Here is a 17,683-nt window from a genome sequence, read left to right on the forward strand (position 1 = left end):
TGGTACTGTGTCTTGTAATAGGGTGAATGGTGTCTCTGTCTCAGCCACCCCCTCTATCAGTTGTTTCTGCACTAAAGTAACTTAGACATTAAAACATCTGATAAATTGTTATAGACATGGGATTTGTATTTACGACACTGGTGTTGCATTCAGAGAATTTCCACATAACATGGCTTGAAATGGGAGTGCTGTGTGGTTTAACATGTAATCTTACAAATAATACCAGCATCAAAAACAATAACAATAACTATGACAGTAATAAAAAATTAATTATCAAGAACAGCTATGGTATCATCAGAAGATATCCATGTTCAGGAATAGGAACTAGTTTGGAACTGAAATAAAAAGTGGATTGGTGCCTCTCTAATGATAAACATATGAAAACCACATGTAGACAAGGACAAAGGTGGAGATTGTAACTGGGCCAAATCCCAGAGCGAGACTGGGACCTGGAGATGGGCACGCACAGACCACAGAACTTGTGCCCAGATCCCCATCGACCGGCAGACATACTCTCTGGGAGGAAACCACACGTCATGGTGAGGAAGCTACAACAAAAAAGTACAACATCGCGACAAAGGGCCTGAAGATCCAGACAGTGTGGAACAATGAGTCGGCTTGAGTTCTTCCGTTCAATGGTGACCATCAGCAAACAGCTCTCCACACGACAGATGACTCAAACATCACTTTTGGTTGCAGGAACTGTCCCAAGGCTAGGAAGTCCATGACAGGTGTCATTTTTCGTAATAGTCAAACTCAGCAGGTGACCTGAGACTTCCAGGCAAGTGAGTGGTAAACAAATGTGGTTCTATGTAAATGTCTGCTTTGGAAAAGATTTTCATTATTGAACAAACAGAATGAGGACACTGACTCAAGAAGAGTTAGGTACTTACAGCTGCTCTCACAGTCGCAAATTCAACCACAGCGCTTCCTTTCTTCTTACTCGATACAATCACATTCAAAACATCCCCATACTAGAGGTAAGAAATGGGAGAATAAAACAAAAGTCAAATGGAGGAAGAGGAGAAATGCAGAACATTCAAATTAGTATTTCCTTTCACACACAACCCATAACTATGAAGACACAAAGCATATGCAGACTGAAAAACTCCAAACAGGGGGGAATATAACAGACTTCTGGAATAAAAGTTAGGATACAATATGTGTTTGGTTTATTAAACCTAATCTGTAATGATAGGGTTCATATGTTTGGCACCGAACCAATAATACTGCAAAGAACATTCAAGTAACATCATGTACAAAAGTGAGACCTCTCTTAGTTCTCTAGAGTTAAGAGGCAATGCTGGGTGTCCGTATTTTAGGTACTCCCTGTGCAGTGACAACATTAGATTATCGATATCTTGACATGGAAGCTGAAATGATATGTGGCTTTTATCTAACTCCCTGCCACAAATCACAATCGGGAGGAAATGTTGGCCTAAAAGGGAAGCAGGGAGAAGAGTGTTTCAGTCGGTCCCTAATATCTGTCCAAGAGAGAGACAGAGGGAGGCTAGAAACATAGCAGTGGCTTTTTTTAATTCTTCAAGGTTTGTAGCACCTACAACCGAGGCCTTCTTCATTAACCCCTTCCCACCTAAAGCAGGGGCTTGGGAGCAAAGAGCAGGAGGGACATGGCCTTTAACAATCTCATTCTGTAAAAATGTAGCTTTCTGGGAACGGGAAAGTCCAGGAATGCTAATACTTGCTAGGGACACTCTGGAGCATGCCAACAGTGACAAAGGAGACTCTCAAAAGGCCTCTGTTTCATAAAATATAAATATCTTAATATTTTTTTTTTCCCTTAAAAGAGGACATATTATTTTGAGAGGCCAAAGTACACAAGTCCACACACGTACACATCAGAAGCACACTTGCTTTCCCACACAGCGGTGGCTATTTCTACTTGCCCAAACTATAAACGGTCAGCCACTGGTGCTTGCCATCTCAAATGTTTTCCTATAATGTATTCCCTTTGCTTAAGAATGTAAAAACACTTTTTTTTCCCACAGTCGTCATTTGGACAGAGCCCTCCAACCTCTCCTTTCACAGTGATTGAGTTCGTGCAGAGGAGAAATTCAACTACCCTTGTTCCACCCAGCTTGACGTCAGCGACACTTGCCCTATCCTTGTTTTAGACTAACGTATGCCCCACCAAAAAGCCCTAGTGACGGATCACAGCATAAGGTGGTACTGGGTTGCATGAGAAGAGCACATTTCCTAATGCCTCCCTTGGCACTGCTTAATCACCTGGTAAGAGGGGCACAAACAATGGCATGCATGGCTTTAAAAGGGCACTACAACATTGCCCTCAGCACTTTCACTGCAACAAAACTTAATGGGCCTTGTTTAAGGGGAAAAATAAAACAATCTACAGTGCTGATGTCATGCAGACCTCAAATATGGCCGGACTCTGTAGGCAGAGTGGAGCTCTGCTTTGGGGCAGCAAGGATCAAATTCATCAGTATATAAACTAATTATGGTACAATATATACAATTTCATATTGCTTAGCAATATGTATAGCCTGATATAATACATTTTCGTAAAGATTTAATACCCAGGAGGTAATGTCTGTTTTTGGTTTATTCATTCAATTAAAGACTGTACTTCATCACATTGATGCAAAATTCAAAAATTACAGCTGATTTCCAGCATGTGTACCTTTTGTAGAAGCCTGAGAAGAACATCCTGAGAGTAGCCTCCATTCATGTCGTCATCTTTTTTACATTTCCACTTTAGCTGCAATGAGAATAAAGAGGGGAGAGGGGCCTGTCAATTGTGAGGGCTGTCAGTAATTAAAAAAGTGCATGATAATGTCTAATCGGCAGAGCACAAGTGGAGGCAAAGCACGCCTGGCAGACTTGGCGATGATGACACCATGATTGCCATAACCACCAGGACAAACTGGAGGAATTTGATTGTTAAGCTCTTGGAAGATCACGCAGGCACCACCTGTGAAATCTGCAGTCAATTTCAATAGTTACAGAGGGTGTCAGACAGCTAAAAAGGGTGAAAGCTACAGAATAAAGCCCCAGACACAATAATGCCAAAGTAATCCAAAGCAGGTCCATGCCCAAGGTACTCTGTCGTGGGCAGACTGAGAGGAAGTCGTCCTCTGGATGAGTTGCATCTTTGTTGGAGCTGTGGTTAACTTACTTGCTTGTGTAACAATGTTTCTGTGTCTTTACTTAAGTCTTGATTTTTGCCATATTGTTCTGTGTAAATGCGGTTTTAGGAATTGCCATACAACTATTCTCTGCATAAGAGCTCAACAGCTCAAATGAACAGCTTTCACAAAAGACGACAAGACAGTTTATCATTTTTTTTACTTGCTTGGAGCCCTCTCACTAAAAGCTGATGTGAGTTCCCGTACTCCTAAAAAGAGATATTGTGCAACTTCTCATAACCAAGTACAAAGTACAGCAGAGTCTAGCCAATATCACACTGACTCCTTAAAGTAAGATTATAAATGGCAAGCACTAAGTGTTGATTCAGTTCCAGCATTCTGTTCACTGTCAGAGAAGCAGAATTTCTGGGAACTTCCATGTCTACTTAGCCTCTTTTACCAACAATTATGGTAGAAAATGTACATTCTCCTTCCAAGAGCAGTGTCCTGTCTTTGATGATAACCTTCTTAGCCATTAATCTTTCTCCATGCTGTGCTTCTCCTGTTCCCACTTTCATTAAATGTAAAGACAGGAAAGATGATAGTGGAATCAAACTAAATGTCTTTTTCTAGTTTTGATGTCCACTTACCTTAAAAACCATAAAATTTCAAGAGATGTCATAAGATTATTTCTTTAATCTACCAATCAAGTTTTATCTTAAACATAAGGATCATGTTGAGACAGATTAAAAATATTATATTTATTTGACTGGACAGAAACATCTAACAAAGACGCTGTGGTCGATCTGAGTCTAGAGACGACAAAATAAAACAGAAAGAAAGGAAAAAGAATCCAAAAGACAAAAATGTATTTTCATAGTAGACACAGCCTTTGGAATAGATCTATGTAGTAATGTTCCCATGTCCTTGAACATGACCCATGATACTGTCAGTCGTACTGCAGCTGTTTGTTTTTCTAACTGAATACATAAATGTCGGGTAATACAATGCTGCACTAGATGGCTATCAAATTTTTTTAACCAGATTTAATGTCTAAACACATTAGCTAACATCCCTAGTGTCTGCGCGGGCTAGGCCATTTCCAGGAGGAAATATAATAAGCCCTCTCTTGGCATAGTTACAGGTCTCCTGACGACGTCGGGCCCACTCTAGAGGAATGGGCGTTAGGACAGTCTGTTCACTCAGTGGTAAGACAATGTATGTGGTCTCCAAATAATGAATTACAAATGTCCAAAGTTTTATTAAAATCCTCTCTGGGGAGCTGACTGTACTTTCACTCAAATTGAGCAGTTCCTTCTGAATATGCTGAAGACCCCCCCCCCCCCTCTCTTCCTCATCCTCTTCTTTTCCATCCTCCAGTGTTATCTGCCAAGAATAATCATCCAAACCTCTCTTCCAAGTCCCATCCGCTGTCTAAAAAACCCCATAGCTGAAAACCTTACCTTCAATTTGGGGGTCACATTGCTCTTGGAACATCTGTCTCCTCCTGAGTCTGAGAAAAAACATGAGGGGAGATATGAGACAAAGATGAGTCCAGTAAAACGACAAAGAAACAATGGTCTTGTTGATGCAACAAATATGTCACTCGAAGATAGCAGACCAGGGACTTGTGCAGATGGACAGCAATTTCAAATTGGCTGTCATATGGTTAAAGTATGGCTCTTGCTACAGTCTGATGATCCACTGCCTTTCAAGATGGAACAGAGAGTACTGATCCAGAGGAGGGCTGGGGAGGCCTGACTGCGTGCAAAAGGAAGAGACTCAAAAGACATGCTGACTATGCATGAGTAATTGTCCAGCCACAAAAAGGGGTCTAGTCAAGCGCCAGGAATCAGTAGTTCCCTTTAATACCCACACTTCCATCGTCTTATTTCACAAGGCTCTTAATTTCTTCATGTCTCCACAACGGAGAGCCCGAGGGCTTTATTACAGAAATATTTTCAAGAGGTTAAAAGTTTGATGGACAATGTGTGTGCAAGGCAATCCACTGTTATTGCCAAGAAACTAAAATAGACCTATTCAAAGTGTTTTGAAGCAAAACATTGATGGAAATATACATTGAGTTATTGTAGTTTTTTATGTGAATAATATTTGGTAAACCACAGGGGGCCTGGTGACTGCTGTGGCTGGACTGACAGGATGATGGTTGGGAGGCATAGCAGTTCATTCAGCTGAGGCTTTCGGGGTGGTAAAAGGACTTTACTTGGCAGAACAGCAATGAACCGGTTTGCTTAGCCTTGGCTGGAGCAGACTGGACTGGGTTATATCTTGGAAGTAGACATACATGTGTGAGCGTAGCTTCCTGCTTGTTGCTCTTGTGCTTCTCTTTCTCTCTGGATCTGCTCTTTGATGAGCCTCTGTTCCTCCTCAAGCTGCCTGGATCCCTCCTCTCTCAAACGGGCGATCTGGTTGGAAACAGACACGTACGATACGGTGATGTGCACAGAGAGACATATAGTGGTTTTGAAGAACTGCAAATTATGCATCATTACTCTTCATTAGGCACAGACGTAGTTCATCACCTGTATGGCTTTCACATTCTAAAACACCCTTTCTGGTTCTCTGTTTTTCCAGGAGAGTATGCAGGCCACCTTATTTCTTTAGTCAAGGCAGTAACACCTCAGGATGAGACAGAAAATGAAACAGTGCCACCTACTGGTCACCACCTTCTTACAAGCCTTGGTATTTGCATGTATTAAGCCCATTGAGCACTGCCATGACTCATAGTGTAGGCATGCACACCGTTTTTATCACTGACTTTCTGAACAAAGTGCATCAAGTCATGCAATATCACCTAATGGGCTTACTGATAATTATCATATGTCAGGGGGAAAAAAATACTTTTTTTCCTGACCCAAATCTTTCAACTCAATCAGAAATGTGACGAAAAACAGAATAAAAGCACCTTCAACGTTTCCTGGATTCACAGGACCACCTTTTACCCAGCACAAGCTGAGGCCTGTCGCATAGTGATTTTTTTTTTAAATCTCTAATCTTCTTCAGGCAATGTTTGGTGCAGTTTCATCTCTTGTATGGTTTCTTTAAATTCTCTTACCTCTTCTTCAAGTGTCCTTGTGATCTGCGCTTCCTCCTGGCTCTGAGCTTCTGCGTGTCGCTCTCTGGCCTCCAAGTCTGTCAGAGCAGCACAACACACACACATACACATGAGTCCGTTTGTCCTTCATTTACTCATATTGAATCTCTTTTCCATTATGCAGCCAACAAAACCTCATACTAAATTAATTCAAAATGAATTTAATTCTCTCTAAAAGCTGCTCTTATTTTATTTCATGATGTACAATCCATGCAGCTATCCTTAGCACTTATAAAAACTTGTGGTAATACTGGAATGATGAATGACAAAAAAAATTAAATAGACATAATCAAATTCTAATACCTATAATTTTTAATCAAAAGTAAATCGTGAGCCTCGAAAAGCTTTGAGAACTGCAGAGTGACTCACCAAGCTTAATTTTCTTCCTCTTGTCATCTAGTTTCCTGGTTCTTTCTTCTGCTTGTTTCTTGGCAGCACAAATTTTATCGTAGGCAGCCTGAAAACAGTATTTGACACCAGGAGGACTTGTTTCAGTGTGCATGTGTGTGTATAACAGCACTTTTATGACAGGTTTGGAGGCACTGGTGGTTTTACCTTGGCAGCAGCATCAGTTAGCACCTCAAGAGCCTGGGACAACTGGTGGAAGAGCTCCGCTAGAAGAAGAAAGAGAAGAGGAAGGTGAGAAAACAGACAATCCTGTTACTGAATACAAACAGAGACGCGGTTCCACTTTAGTTTTTTTTTTTAATGAATGGGAATGGGCACCAGAATCGAAGCCAGGCCAAGCCTCTGCGACCAAAAGGATGGAACAGAACGATGAGAACATGGCAGGTAATGGGAGGAACAGCGGAAGTGTGACGCAGAAGAAGGGTGAGAGCTATCAATATGTAACAAACTGCAGATGCCTGACCTACAATTGGACTATCGCCTTTTGAGGTACAGAGCAGTATCAAGAGATAGTATTCTAACTTCACTAGATATCTCTGCAATACAATACATAGCTGTCTTTGACATACCATCAACAGTGTTATTTATTCACATTCTGTTGATAGTTTGAGTTCATTTTGGAATGTTTAAACTACAACTATACGTATTGTGATTTTAAAAACAAAATTATGGCTACGATGTCCCAAAATTCGGCACAGAGAACTTTGTCAGATTGACACCTGGATTTTAAGAGATTGAAAAGAGAGTAATTTTGATGTGAAGAGAGTAAAGTGAACATGACAGCTACAGGGGGCTAATGCCAAAAGAAGTATTATGAGCTCAGCATGATATCTTCAGAATGAAGCTGGGACACAGGGCTGAGGCAAACTTAGACATTTATGCTCTGAAAGCCGTTAGTCTCACGAAACCCGTTTCCTCCAATGACACAGCCGTGCATTCCCTCACAAAACCCTTGGCCTCTCCATCTATCTTCCATTAGAGCACCTCGAGGGGCCGCTGCCGCAATCACCACTACCACGCAAGACTCCACCTCCCCAGTTGTCATCTATCACACGCACACACAAATGTACACAGGGAGACCACAACCCCACTCCCCATCACACAACCACCACAGTACTGCACTATACTAGCCAGGCTTAATCATTCACTTATGGGAGGCCTAACGATCCGATACTGTTACTCCCTGTGGGGACTGGCAGTGCACACTAACAGGAGGCTCTGGAGATCACGCTGCCAGCAGAGGCGGTCAGGTTACCTGCACGCATATAATGTGCTGGAGTGAAATCCAACTGGGGGAGACCTGCCATGCCCACTGGGCAGCTCAGAGTGTCACAACATGGGGGGTTGAGGAAAGTGAGGGACTATTGTGGGGTGTGTTCAGTCAGTTAGAAATCATGACCCCCAAATCACCTCTTACTTGCACACAACCGTCCCCTGAGGGCCAGCAAGTCCCAAGACTTGCTCCGCTCTCGTGCGATAGAAACTGAGTCTGTCCATGTGAGGGTTCAAGTGTTGAGGCCCTCCAAACCACTTCTTTTCCATTTCTGGGAAACCGACCCCCTGCTTTTGTATTATCCCTCTCAACTCCCCCAACCCAACCAATTTCCCAGTTTTTTTTTCCCCTGACATAATCAAGAATTGTCTGAACCATCCAGCAACCACATAAACCTCACTCGAAAACATGCTTCATGACCAGCCTTTTGTCCAAGGTACCTTTTTTTCTCCCCTCTCCTGACAAAAAGCTACATTGAGATTTCCTCGTCTAATTATTGACATGCTGCTTGGCGACAGGCCGCAGAAGGACTCATAAAACCAAGGAGGGATGGAGTGTGGAAACACTTTTGGTGATGGTGGTGCTGGTAGACATTGGCTGGTTCTGCCTGGCTAGAAAGTTGACAGGAGAGACTTCCTACTAAAGGGCTGCGGCTAGGCTGTCTGGCTCAGTATAGCTTGCTGAGCACTACTCTGGAATATTCATTTTTTGGTCATGAATGCTTGGAGGCCACTCGGTCAGGCGATTAAGCCTAATTTTTCAAAAATCAATAAAGAAATTGCTGAAACAAATAATAAATCTTGTTCCAGTTATTCTGTGTGACTGACAGAGGTCTGTGGCTCAGAATGGAAAGAAGTTGAAGAGATGTACACATTAACAAGCTCACTCACCTGCTTTTGGGTTGTCTGGGTTCTTGTCTGGATGGCATGTCAGGGCTTTCTGTCGATAAGCTTTCTTGATCTAGAAGAAAAACAGAAGGACCCCTTGAGATACGGTGAGTGGAAAATGTTAATGACGAAACAGAGAGAAGGAATCATCCTCCTAAACCCAGATTAGAAGTTAAATTCTCACTCTCCTATTATCTCTATCCTGTCGTCCTTGGCCCAGAAAACCAAAGTCATGGTAACGGTCTAACATGAAAGCACAAGGGGTGAAATGTGCTCTACGTTTAAAAAAAAAAAAGGGACTTCATTGTTTTTATCAAATCAACACCTGAGCCAATCTCTGCCTCATGTCCCTTTGACATGTTGTTAGTGTAATCTAACCACTGCAGCACATACTGCGCTGTGAATTACAAGAATTCCTAACTATCAACTACTCCCGTTGCCAGTTTGCAAGATAAATGTGGCCTCAGTTGCAGCCTCGCATTAGTCCAGCTTTATTCAAACTTTAAAATGTTAGAATAACATACACAAACAGAGTGCCATTGTCTATAACAAATCTGAGAAGGCCGCCATTAATATCTTAGGCCGCTAGCCAAAACTTTTGGGGGGTTAAGAGAACCAAAGTGGAAAAACTAAACAATACTTTGGAGTATTGTAATGTCATATGAGGTTTTAGTTATAGCTGATTTTTTAACTCTGGGTCAATGCTTGGAATGTTAACCATTCATTGGTCCTTCTAGGGACCAGTTAATGACAAGGTGGTTTTCATTAGATCTCTGCTCCTCTGGAGAGAGAAGGGAAGCAGGAAAACGTTCCGTGGAGACCAGAGGGGGCTGTAGAGTGCAGTGCTGAAGCTTTCTGCACACACGCTCATATATGCATCGCATGCTATGAATTTGGCACATACACCCCCTTAGACGCAAACACACACACACACACACACACACACACAGACACACTAACATATACTTTCTCACCAGTCTTAATCAGCCATGCCAACATTCTGCGTGTATTCACATACCCCCCTTCAAGTCTCCTGCCAGTATGCCACGGGCCACAGAATTCGGGAGCTCCTTTTTTCATGGCTGGGAAACGTTTGCATCGGACGCATTTGCCTTCTGGCATATGCAGTTTTTCCTTGCGTGTTGTTTTGCACAATTTCATCTTGCGATGACACGCCAAAAGACACAGAGCTGACTTTGCTGGGGGGAAACAAATCTCGACTCTCAGGGAACTGAGCAGAGCGGTGTAATCCATCAGTGTCCCAGCCATTTAAACAGCAATTTCAATGAGTCTCCATGACAATCAACCTAGACACATTAGGCTGGCTGCCCTTTGTCCAAGGTACGAGAGCTGAACCTCTGTACAAATACATAAAGCAGCAAACCACCAGTGAGATTAGAGAGCCCCAAATGTCACATCTCCTTGTCTTCAGGTTTTTTTCTCCTTACAGTTCCAATAGCAAATGAGCACTTGGTTCATGAGAGGCCTTTGAGAGACTAGAGTTCATTTAGAGATATTTAGTCTGGGTGCCTGGTACACAGGGTGTTCCTACAGATCGAGACAAGCACAAAGGTGCAGACGGGCTCCAAACACATATGCTTAATGTTGGCCTAAGTCTAGTCCTCTTTTGTTACTCTTACTCACTGTTTCTCCCTTTTCTTTTCTCTGTGCTCGCTATCACGGCTTTGCCCAATTCTCTAAAAAGAAGATGAAACCTCAAGCTCAGCTTAAAGTGAGAACAATTGGAGAACTCCCTGCTTTGCACAGTCCCATCAGTGCTTTGACAGAACACAAAGAACGAGGGTCTGCTTTAACAAGACTACGAATGTGTTCTTCAAATACAATGTTGTGTATTTTTTGCAGAGCATTTCAAAATGCAGGCTGTGAAGTCTTAGATTTTTTCTTAATGTTCCGAGCAGCGTTTTGTTTACATTAATCAGTACAGTCCAGTCCAGTCAGTACAGAGCTGGAGCTAGAGGGGATGCTATTTCACTCGCCAGGACATGGCTGAGGTGTCCTTGAGCAAGGCACCAAACCCCAAAACTGCTTAGAGTGCTGACTACAGGGCAGCCCCCTCACTCGACATCTTTCTATACATTAATGTGTATGTATAGGTCATGTTTGTGCATGTGTGTGTATTTCCTGCATATGTATATCTGTGTATGCGTGTGTGTGTGTGTGTGTGTGAGAAACAACTCTCCCTAAAAGCACATCAATAAAGTTAATCTTCTGTCTCTTTCCTAATTTCCATATGACATAAAAATGAATTATAAACATAGCCTTAAGTAGCAATTAGAAGGTTCAAGCCTGCTTGCACTCAACAGAAGGAAGAAGAAGAAGCCAAAATTAAAGCTGTGAGCAGGAATAAACAGGTTTCAGGCTTCACAAGGGTGAACAAAGTCACTTCAGCTAGTTTAATCCCATTTAAAGAAGGAATGAGACCAATCGCAAAGTTTTTTCATAATCACAAAGCCTGCCCTGCAGCGTTTTAATAACTGCACTCTCAAACTTCCACCATTTGTCACCCTTTCATCAGATTTATACGGAACACAGCATGTACGTTCAGGAGATGTCTCCAGTGACTCTAATTAAGATTTCTCATTGGCATCTTGAATCACGAGCAAATACGTAATAGGCCACAAACTAATAAACTTCATAAAACTGCTACTGTTACATTATCTTTGTGAGGTGATGCAGTTTGAATGCAGATTGGAGATTGTTTTACCATTGAAAAACAACTGTGATGGACCGGTAAGAGCTCAGGTCTTGTCCTCGGTTCACACTCCCTGTGCTTCTCATGTTCTTCATCACCTGCAGCCAGCTGACAAGGTAAACAAGTCTCCACATCTGCTGTAAATAAGGCTGATGTTTGACATTGGCAGGACAAAAGTCTGGCCAACTGATCCGCTTCACATGTACAACCTGTCATCATTGATGTGGTTCTGGTCAACAGCAGCCATGTTGCATGTCACCACCCATGTCTCGAGTTCAGTTAAAGCCCTAGTTAACACACATACTTCTCTACATTTCAGCTAATTACCTTCGCAGGCCTTCTCTGATATTTTTCTCTCTATCTCCTCCTCCCATCTCTCCCTCTTCACTCTCTTTTGCATCCTTCACGATATCTTGTCTCTACTGCGCTTCCAGTGCTGTTTTGTTAAATAATACATGATTACTCCCATCAATGCCCTAACACGCAAGCCTTAATTGATGCTGGAAGATCGTGAAGCCCCTACAAACTAGAAGTCAAACCAGGCCAACTTCTGAAGAGGTGAGCACATGTGTGGATAAGAGCTCTCAGAGAGAGCGAAGCATCTTCTTACAGGACTAATCCAGTCAATTACTGTAGCAATTATCGTTGTGCAGCTCACTGTGACCTTTTAGGATTGGCTCTTCAATCAATTATGAGTAAGACCATGCGAAGAGAAAGCCATAAGAACTCCTGGAGTAAAACTAACTGCTGTCCCTCGCGCTTACAAACATGTTGGTATTCAATTTTGCTGCGTCTTCTGTCTCTTCCAGTTCAAATTATTTTTAGATTAACGTGTACACATTTTTCGTGTCTCATACGCAAGACAAAGTGAATTGCAGAAACCTCAACTATTTCCCACGATTCAGTTTCCTCAAAGGAAGACTCTGATTGTGCAGCAGCAGGCCAACAGTAGCCTAATGGTTAGTGCCTGGCCAAAGCAGCCTATGTGTGCCTCCCCGATCCCTGTCTGCCACATTCTTAACTACATGCCCACATCTTGTCCTCATTACACCAGTCTTTGGTGCCAATTATAGTTGACAAACTGGTCCTGGTGCAGCCGCAGCACTGCCCGGGTAGGGCCCCTAGCCTGTATAGCTGATTAGATGCCTGATCTGCCATGGGCCCATCCTCCTTAATTACAACACTCTGCTATTTAGGGGACATTATCAGCTTGTGGAAAATAATAACAGGCAGAACAAGGAGAAGAAGGGAGGAGCAAAAAGGACACGAACACATGAAGAAAAGACGAGATAATAGTACGAAGAAAGGTGGATACAATAAAAGGAAGAGCAAGACACTGGAATTGACTTTCCATGTCTTCAGGTGCTTATTTATCTGACCAAACTTTCATTCAAACTGGGAATTAATTATCTTATATTACCTTTTAATGGAATGGTGTCAAGATGAGATTATTTGGATTGATTTGGATTGTCAACCAAACTAAATGTTCCACGCTAACTAACAGGGATGGGAATGACAGAGTAACTCACAATATCATAAATTCACAACAGGTTCTCCATGATAACGATAGTATCACTATACAGTGGTTCTGGGATAATCGATATAATGCAAGATAATCACCAAAGATAATACACAGTATCTGTCTAACTGAAGAATGGAAAACAGCCCTAAAAAGGCCAAGTGCAGGAATTATGTACTTATTCACTGCACTGTGGTGCCAGTTTCATAGAATCTGACAGGAGGTGAAACAAAGAGTGAATGAGTGCCTCTTTATCACACACACTTACTATAAATCGTCCATGTGTGCCATCTTTCCAATGTTAAAGAGCCATAAATTAACAAAAGGCCAGTTAAATGGAGTTAAAATGTTTGAATGAAGGATGCAACTGTGAGTGACTATTAGGTTACACCACACCAATGTATTAAGTATTGCCTCTGATAAGTCAAACTGGCAGTTCTAATAGAAAATATTGATATTTGGTGCCAGAATATCGAATTGATTGCCTTAAATCAAAACCACCCCTACTAACTAACAATAGTTCATTCAGGTTTTGTTTTAAATCATCAATCCATTAAACATCTGGACAATGTTGTCTGATGTTTGCCGATTTAACACACCCGCTGACCACAGGTTGCATCACTTCTACACCCCTGAGCGTATAATGTAATAACAATCATAGTCTACCTGCCCCGATCAAGCAGACACTCAAAACTCATCAATGGGGGCACTGAGCTTTCAATGCGCCATTACTCTCCTTGGATGCTCTGTGTGATAGTTCATCACCCAAGCTTGTAGTTGGCACGTACAATACAGCACATCAGGTACACTACAATTTAAGTAGCTGAATGAACCACAAGAGCTGTTGTGTGGTCTTGGCTGATGACATAGTTTCACCAAGCAATCTGTGGTAGGTAAAACACACACTGAGTCAATTATTACCTAATCCCTGCTGATATGCATGAGCATAACTCTTTAAATCGTGGCTAGCCCTCAGCAACCACCCCCCTGAGCACTGAAGGGATAAAGCAAACCCAACTCATCCATAGTCATTAAATCACAGAGCCTGACATGCCAGTTTCCCTAGCATTTATCAGACAGTCGATCTCAGAAGAAGGACATCAGCATTGATAACAGAAAGAGATGCTAAATAGAACCAGGAGGAGATGCAGGATGCAGGTTTTCTACGTCAAGGCAATGTTTTACAAGCTGTGGCTAAAGCCCACATAAACAGGCTTTGGGATGAGCTTCTTCCTCCCTCTCTGTGATAAACAACATGCCCGATGGTGGTGATCGAGCAGCGGAGCGAACAACTGGGAAAGGCAGACCATTTGATGACATCTGTCTTCACACACTTGATTGATTTTCGAGTCCCTCCAGACTCAATGCACTGCACACACACGCACACACACAAACCATCACTATCTCTCTCGACCATCAACAGACCTCACAGACCAGCCTGCTGCATTGTGGGGTCTCAATTCTACCCAACCCACAACCGCTAATTTCCTCCGAGATAATCCACTGGGGCGGACAGGACTTTGAAATCCAATTAAGAAATTAACTTCCTCCCTCGTTTTGGCAGCGATCTTAATTTCCCTTCAGGCCTGTGGATTAGAGATGCTGGAAACAGCGAAGAGAGGTGGTGGTGAGGAAAAGGCTGGATTCAGGATATCATAGTGAACCACTCTGGACTGGCAAAAGAAGAAGAGAGCCGGGGGACCATCCCAGAGCTGATTCAATATCCATATAGGCACAAAATGTCATTCAGGGAAAAATTCTGTTCATAGTATGCTCCAGCATTTTCTGCCCCAAAATGATTAACTTTCCGGGGCTCATCACATAATACCACATATTACCACTACATGATAATAATATACATTGAGTTAGCACACTCAAAGCTATAGAGTTTTTTTTATTCTATTTTAGCTTGTACATTAAGATTATTTAGTGCTTGTCTCCTTTTTACATTATTGTAACTTGACAAAGCAGGCAATGTGATGACATCTCATTGAGCTCTGTAAGCAGGCATTTTTCACATATTTACGTTTTTTGAATTTATTCACTTATTCCAAGTAATACCAGACAGACAGACTGACAGGTTAACTGATGGTTAAAATAAAAGTTACCTTGAGTTGTGGCCCTAGACTTTTAGACTTACACATACCAGGACTTAATTGATGCAGCGTCGCCACTCAGTGGTCTTTTTGGGGTACCACACCTTTATGATTCAGGCATTAGCCGGTTTGTCTGTCTGTTATACTCATTAGGATCTCACTGAACCACATACACGAGTCCTCGCTTTACTTACCTGCCACTTGTCGCTACAATACACGCACATTAGGCACAAATACATACATCTCTTCAAGCTTCATACTGTGGTAGCAAGCTAATATGGCCTTCTGCCTGCAAACAATATTGCCCCCACACACGTACAGTCACTCCATATACACACACAACTGCTCTTTAATACATACATATACTAAAAGTCGGATGGACTTTCTGCTAAAGCAACATTATCAAGCCTGGCATGTGCGTAAGAACAAGACCGGCTAACTAAAAGCTATTAGCTTAACAGCTAGCCCATTTACAAACCTCTTTCGATGTAGCGGTGATTTCAATTCCGAGTAAACCATACAGGTCCATCTCTAGGATTTTCTTGGCCTTTCCAGACATGTCTGCCGACAATAAGCTACAGCACCCACACAAAAAAATACAAAAAGTAAACGCAAAGTTAACGTTTAGCTTATTCAATGGTTTGTTGTTGTTCTGGCAGCATGAGTTTGACGTCTTCGACCTTTCAACTTGCGCACTGCATCGTGGGAGATGTAGTTTTTGTTCCTCTGTTCTCTCAGGCGTCTCAGCAATTCTTCACTGCACAGTAAGGCTAATTTAATTTTCAAGTTTATTCTACCTTTGAAATGGTCTTACAGCATATCATTCAGGTTTTGGCTGATTGTTCCTTTTGTTTGTTTTTGTACCAAATTAATTTGAGCTAAATCATGCCCATAGTTAAAAAGATAATAGAGAATATTTTTTTATCAGACATTTTTTCCTATTCACTTTTTGTTTAATGTCAGCAAACATAATTCACACTATTATGATAATGTGGAATTTTGAGGATGTTATCAAATAATCACAATTAAGATTTAGGTTTTTGCCTACATTATCATTTCATATAAACACATGTACATTAACAAACCTAACGATCAAAGTACCTTCAAATATGTATATGACAGAATTGAGATATCTTACATTTGGAAAATAAATGTATTTGCTCAGTTGCAATGCATTTTGCTGAGTTGTTGTGAGTATAGAGTGCTCTCTAGTGGACAAATGTAGCAACAACACTGTCTCTAAAATTGCCTCAAGCTCTTTTTCCTATCTAAGTACTATTATTATAAGTAGGCAATTATGCCAGCACACGTACTTCTAGATCTGGGATGAGTCAATATTAGCTTTATATACTGGACTCATAACAGGTTTACATTTTGTGTTTTTATTTTGGGCAGCCAGGGCTCCACCTTTGTTGACATTTGGATCCTGGTGCAGAGCTTAAAGGTGGGGTGAGCAAGTCTTGATTGTTGAGTCTCATTCGCAGGTTGTCAGTAGGCTATTTGACAACCTGGGAAATTACACTTCAGAGTCAGCTGTCTTTCTCCAGAATCACTCATCCCACCTTCAAGTCATTTGATACCTTGTATCAGATACCTTGTATCATGTAAAATGTAAAATGCAAACAGAAAAATCAATGCAACTGTTGGTATGATTATGGCTTTTGGTTCGTTTCAGGTTGTCAGCCGGTGTGGTGTCCAAAACTGGGATCCATGGATTCTTGTGGGGTAATTGATATATACCTGAGGTTCTCCATTTGGGTGAAGTATTGTATTAGTTGAATACTAATTATTATATTTATTTTGTTTGAATAAGGATCATGACCAAAATATCAGAAAACTTCTGTTCTGATTAGAGTTATCACTACACAGCTGTGGTGAACAAACAGCTGGCCAGTCTGGCCAAAAAGCATATCAACATCTGGCGTCTTACGTAGCGGTACCTGAGACGATAATTACAGTATTTGTATAGAATACATTTCTATGTAATAACCCAATGAACTTTCCTAAAGAGAGGAGCTAGTGTGTTTTTCTTTAACGGATATGGCTCTTTGTGTGGCTTAATGATAACACAGAACAAAGATAATCCATTGTTGCAGCCTTTCAGGAACACGTCCTGACATGTCTGAGAGCAACTCTCCCTTTCCAAAATTAAGATGGCGTATTAAAGGTTACGAGAGCTACGTGTTATTTGCAAACTGGTTGGAGATACTCTGTTCGCTCAGGCTGTTCAAAAAGATTATCTGCTCTCAGGATGTTCATCCTGAAGAGCTGCCTCCTAGAGAGCTTAGCACGTTCAGTACATCATGTCACATGTGGTGACCTTTGTGTCCTTCCAGGATGCCAATTGACAAACACGTGATTCATCACCATAGAAGCCCAAAAGGTAGAAGGCTGTGCAGCAGGGCTAGCAGGTTAAAAGTCAGTTTGTTCCTGAAGGAATCCTAGAGGAAAATCACTTGTGTAAACATGTATACAGAACAATAGAAGCAAACATGACAATGCCACTGACTTTGATATAAGGAGTTCATTTTCCAACTGGTGGGTTTCATGATCCTGCTCAACTAGCTC

At 41.7% G+C, this 17,683-nt stretch overlaps 1 protein-coding gene across 1 annotated transcript in view; it reads right to left on the bottom strand.

The window, feature by feature from the left end:
• dnajc17 (DnaJ (Hsp40) homolog, subfamily C, member 17) overlaps window positions 1-15,824 on the bottom strand; it is a 32,742-nt gene extending 16,918 nt beyond the window's left edge. The window contains exons 1-9 of the mRNA XM_030391975.1: window positions 15,594-15,824; window positions 8,791-8,860; window positions 6,775-6,833; window positions 6,589-6,676; window positions 6,181-6,257; window positions 5,410-5,530; window positions 4,568-4,617; window positions 2,660-2,737; window positions 894-974 (exon numbers count right to left, since the gene is read on the bottom strand). Of these exons, the coding sequence (XP_030247835.1) occupies window positions 894-974; window positions 2,660-2,737; window positions 4,568-4,617; window positions 5,410-5,530; window positions 6,181-6,257; window positions 6,589-6,676; window positions 6,775-6,833; window positions 8,791-8,860; window positions 15,594-15,674 (705 nt within the window). The 5' untranslated portion in view covers window positions 15,675-15,824. The remainder of the gene's footprint in view (window positions 1-893; window positions 975-2,659; window positions 2,738-4,567; window positions 4,618-5,409; window positions 5,531-6,180; window positions 6,258-6,588; window positions 6,677-6,774; window positions 6,834-8,790; window positions 8,861-15,593) is intronic.
• Window positions 15,825-17,683: the final 1,859 nt, after the last annotated feature.

The sequence above is a fragment of the Sparus aurata genome, chromosome 16 (assembly GCF_900880675.1).
Source record: "Sparus aurata chromosome 16, fSpaAur1.1, whole genome shotgun sequence".
In the NCBI taxonomy this organism is placed as follows: Eukaryota; Metazoa; Chordata; class Actinopteri; order Spariformes; family Sparidae; genus Sparus; species Sparus aurata.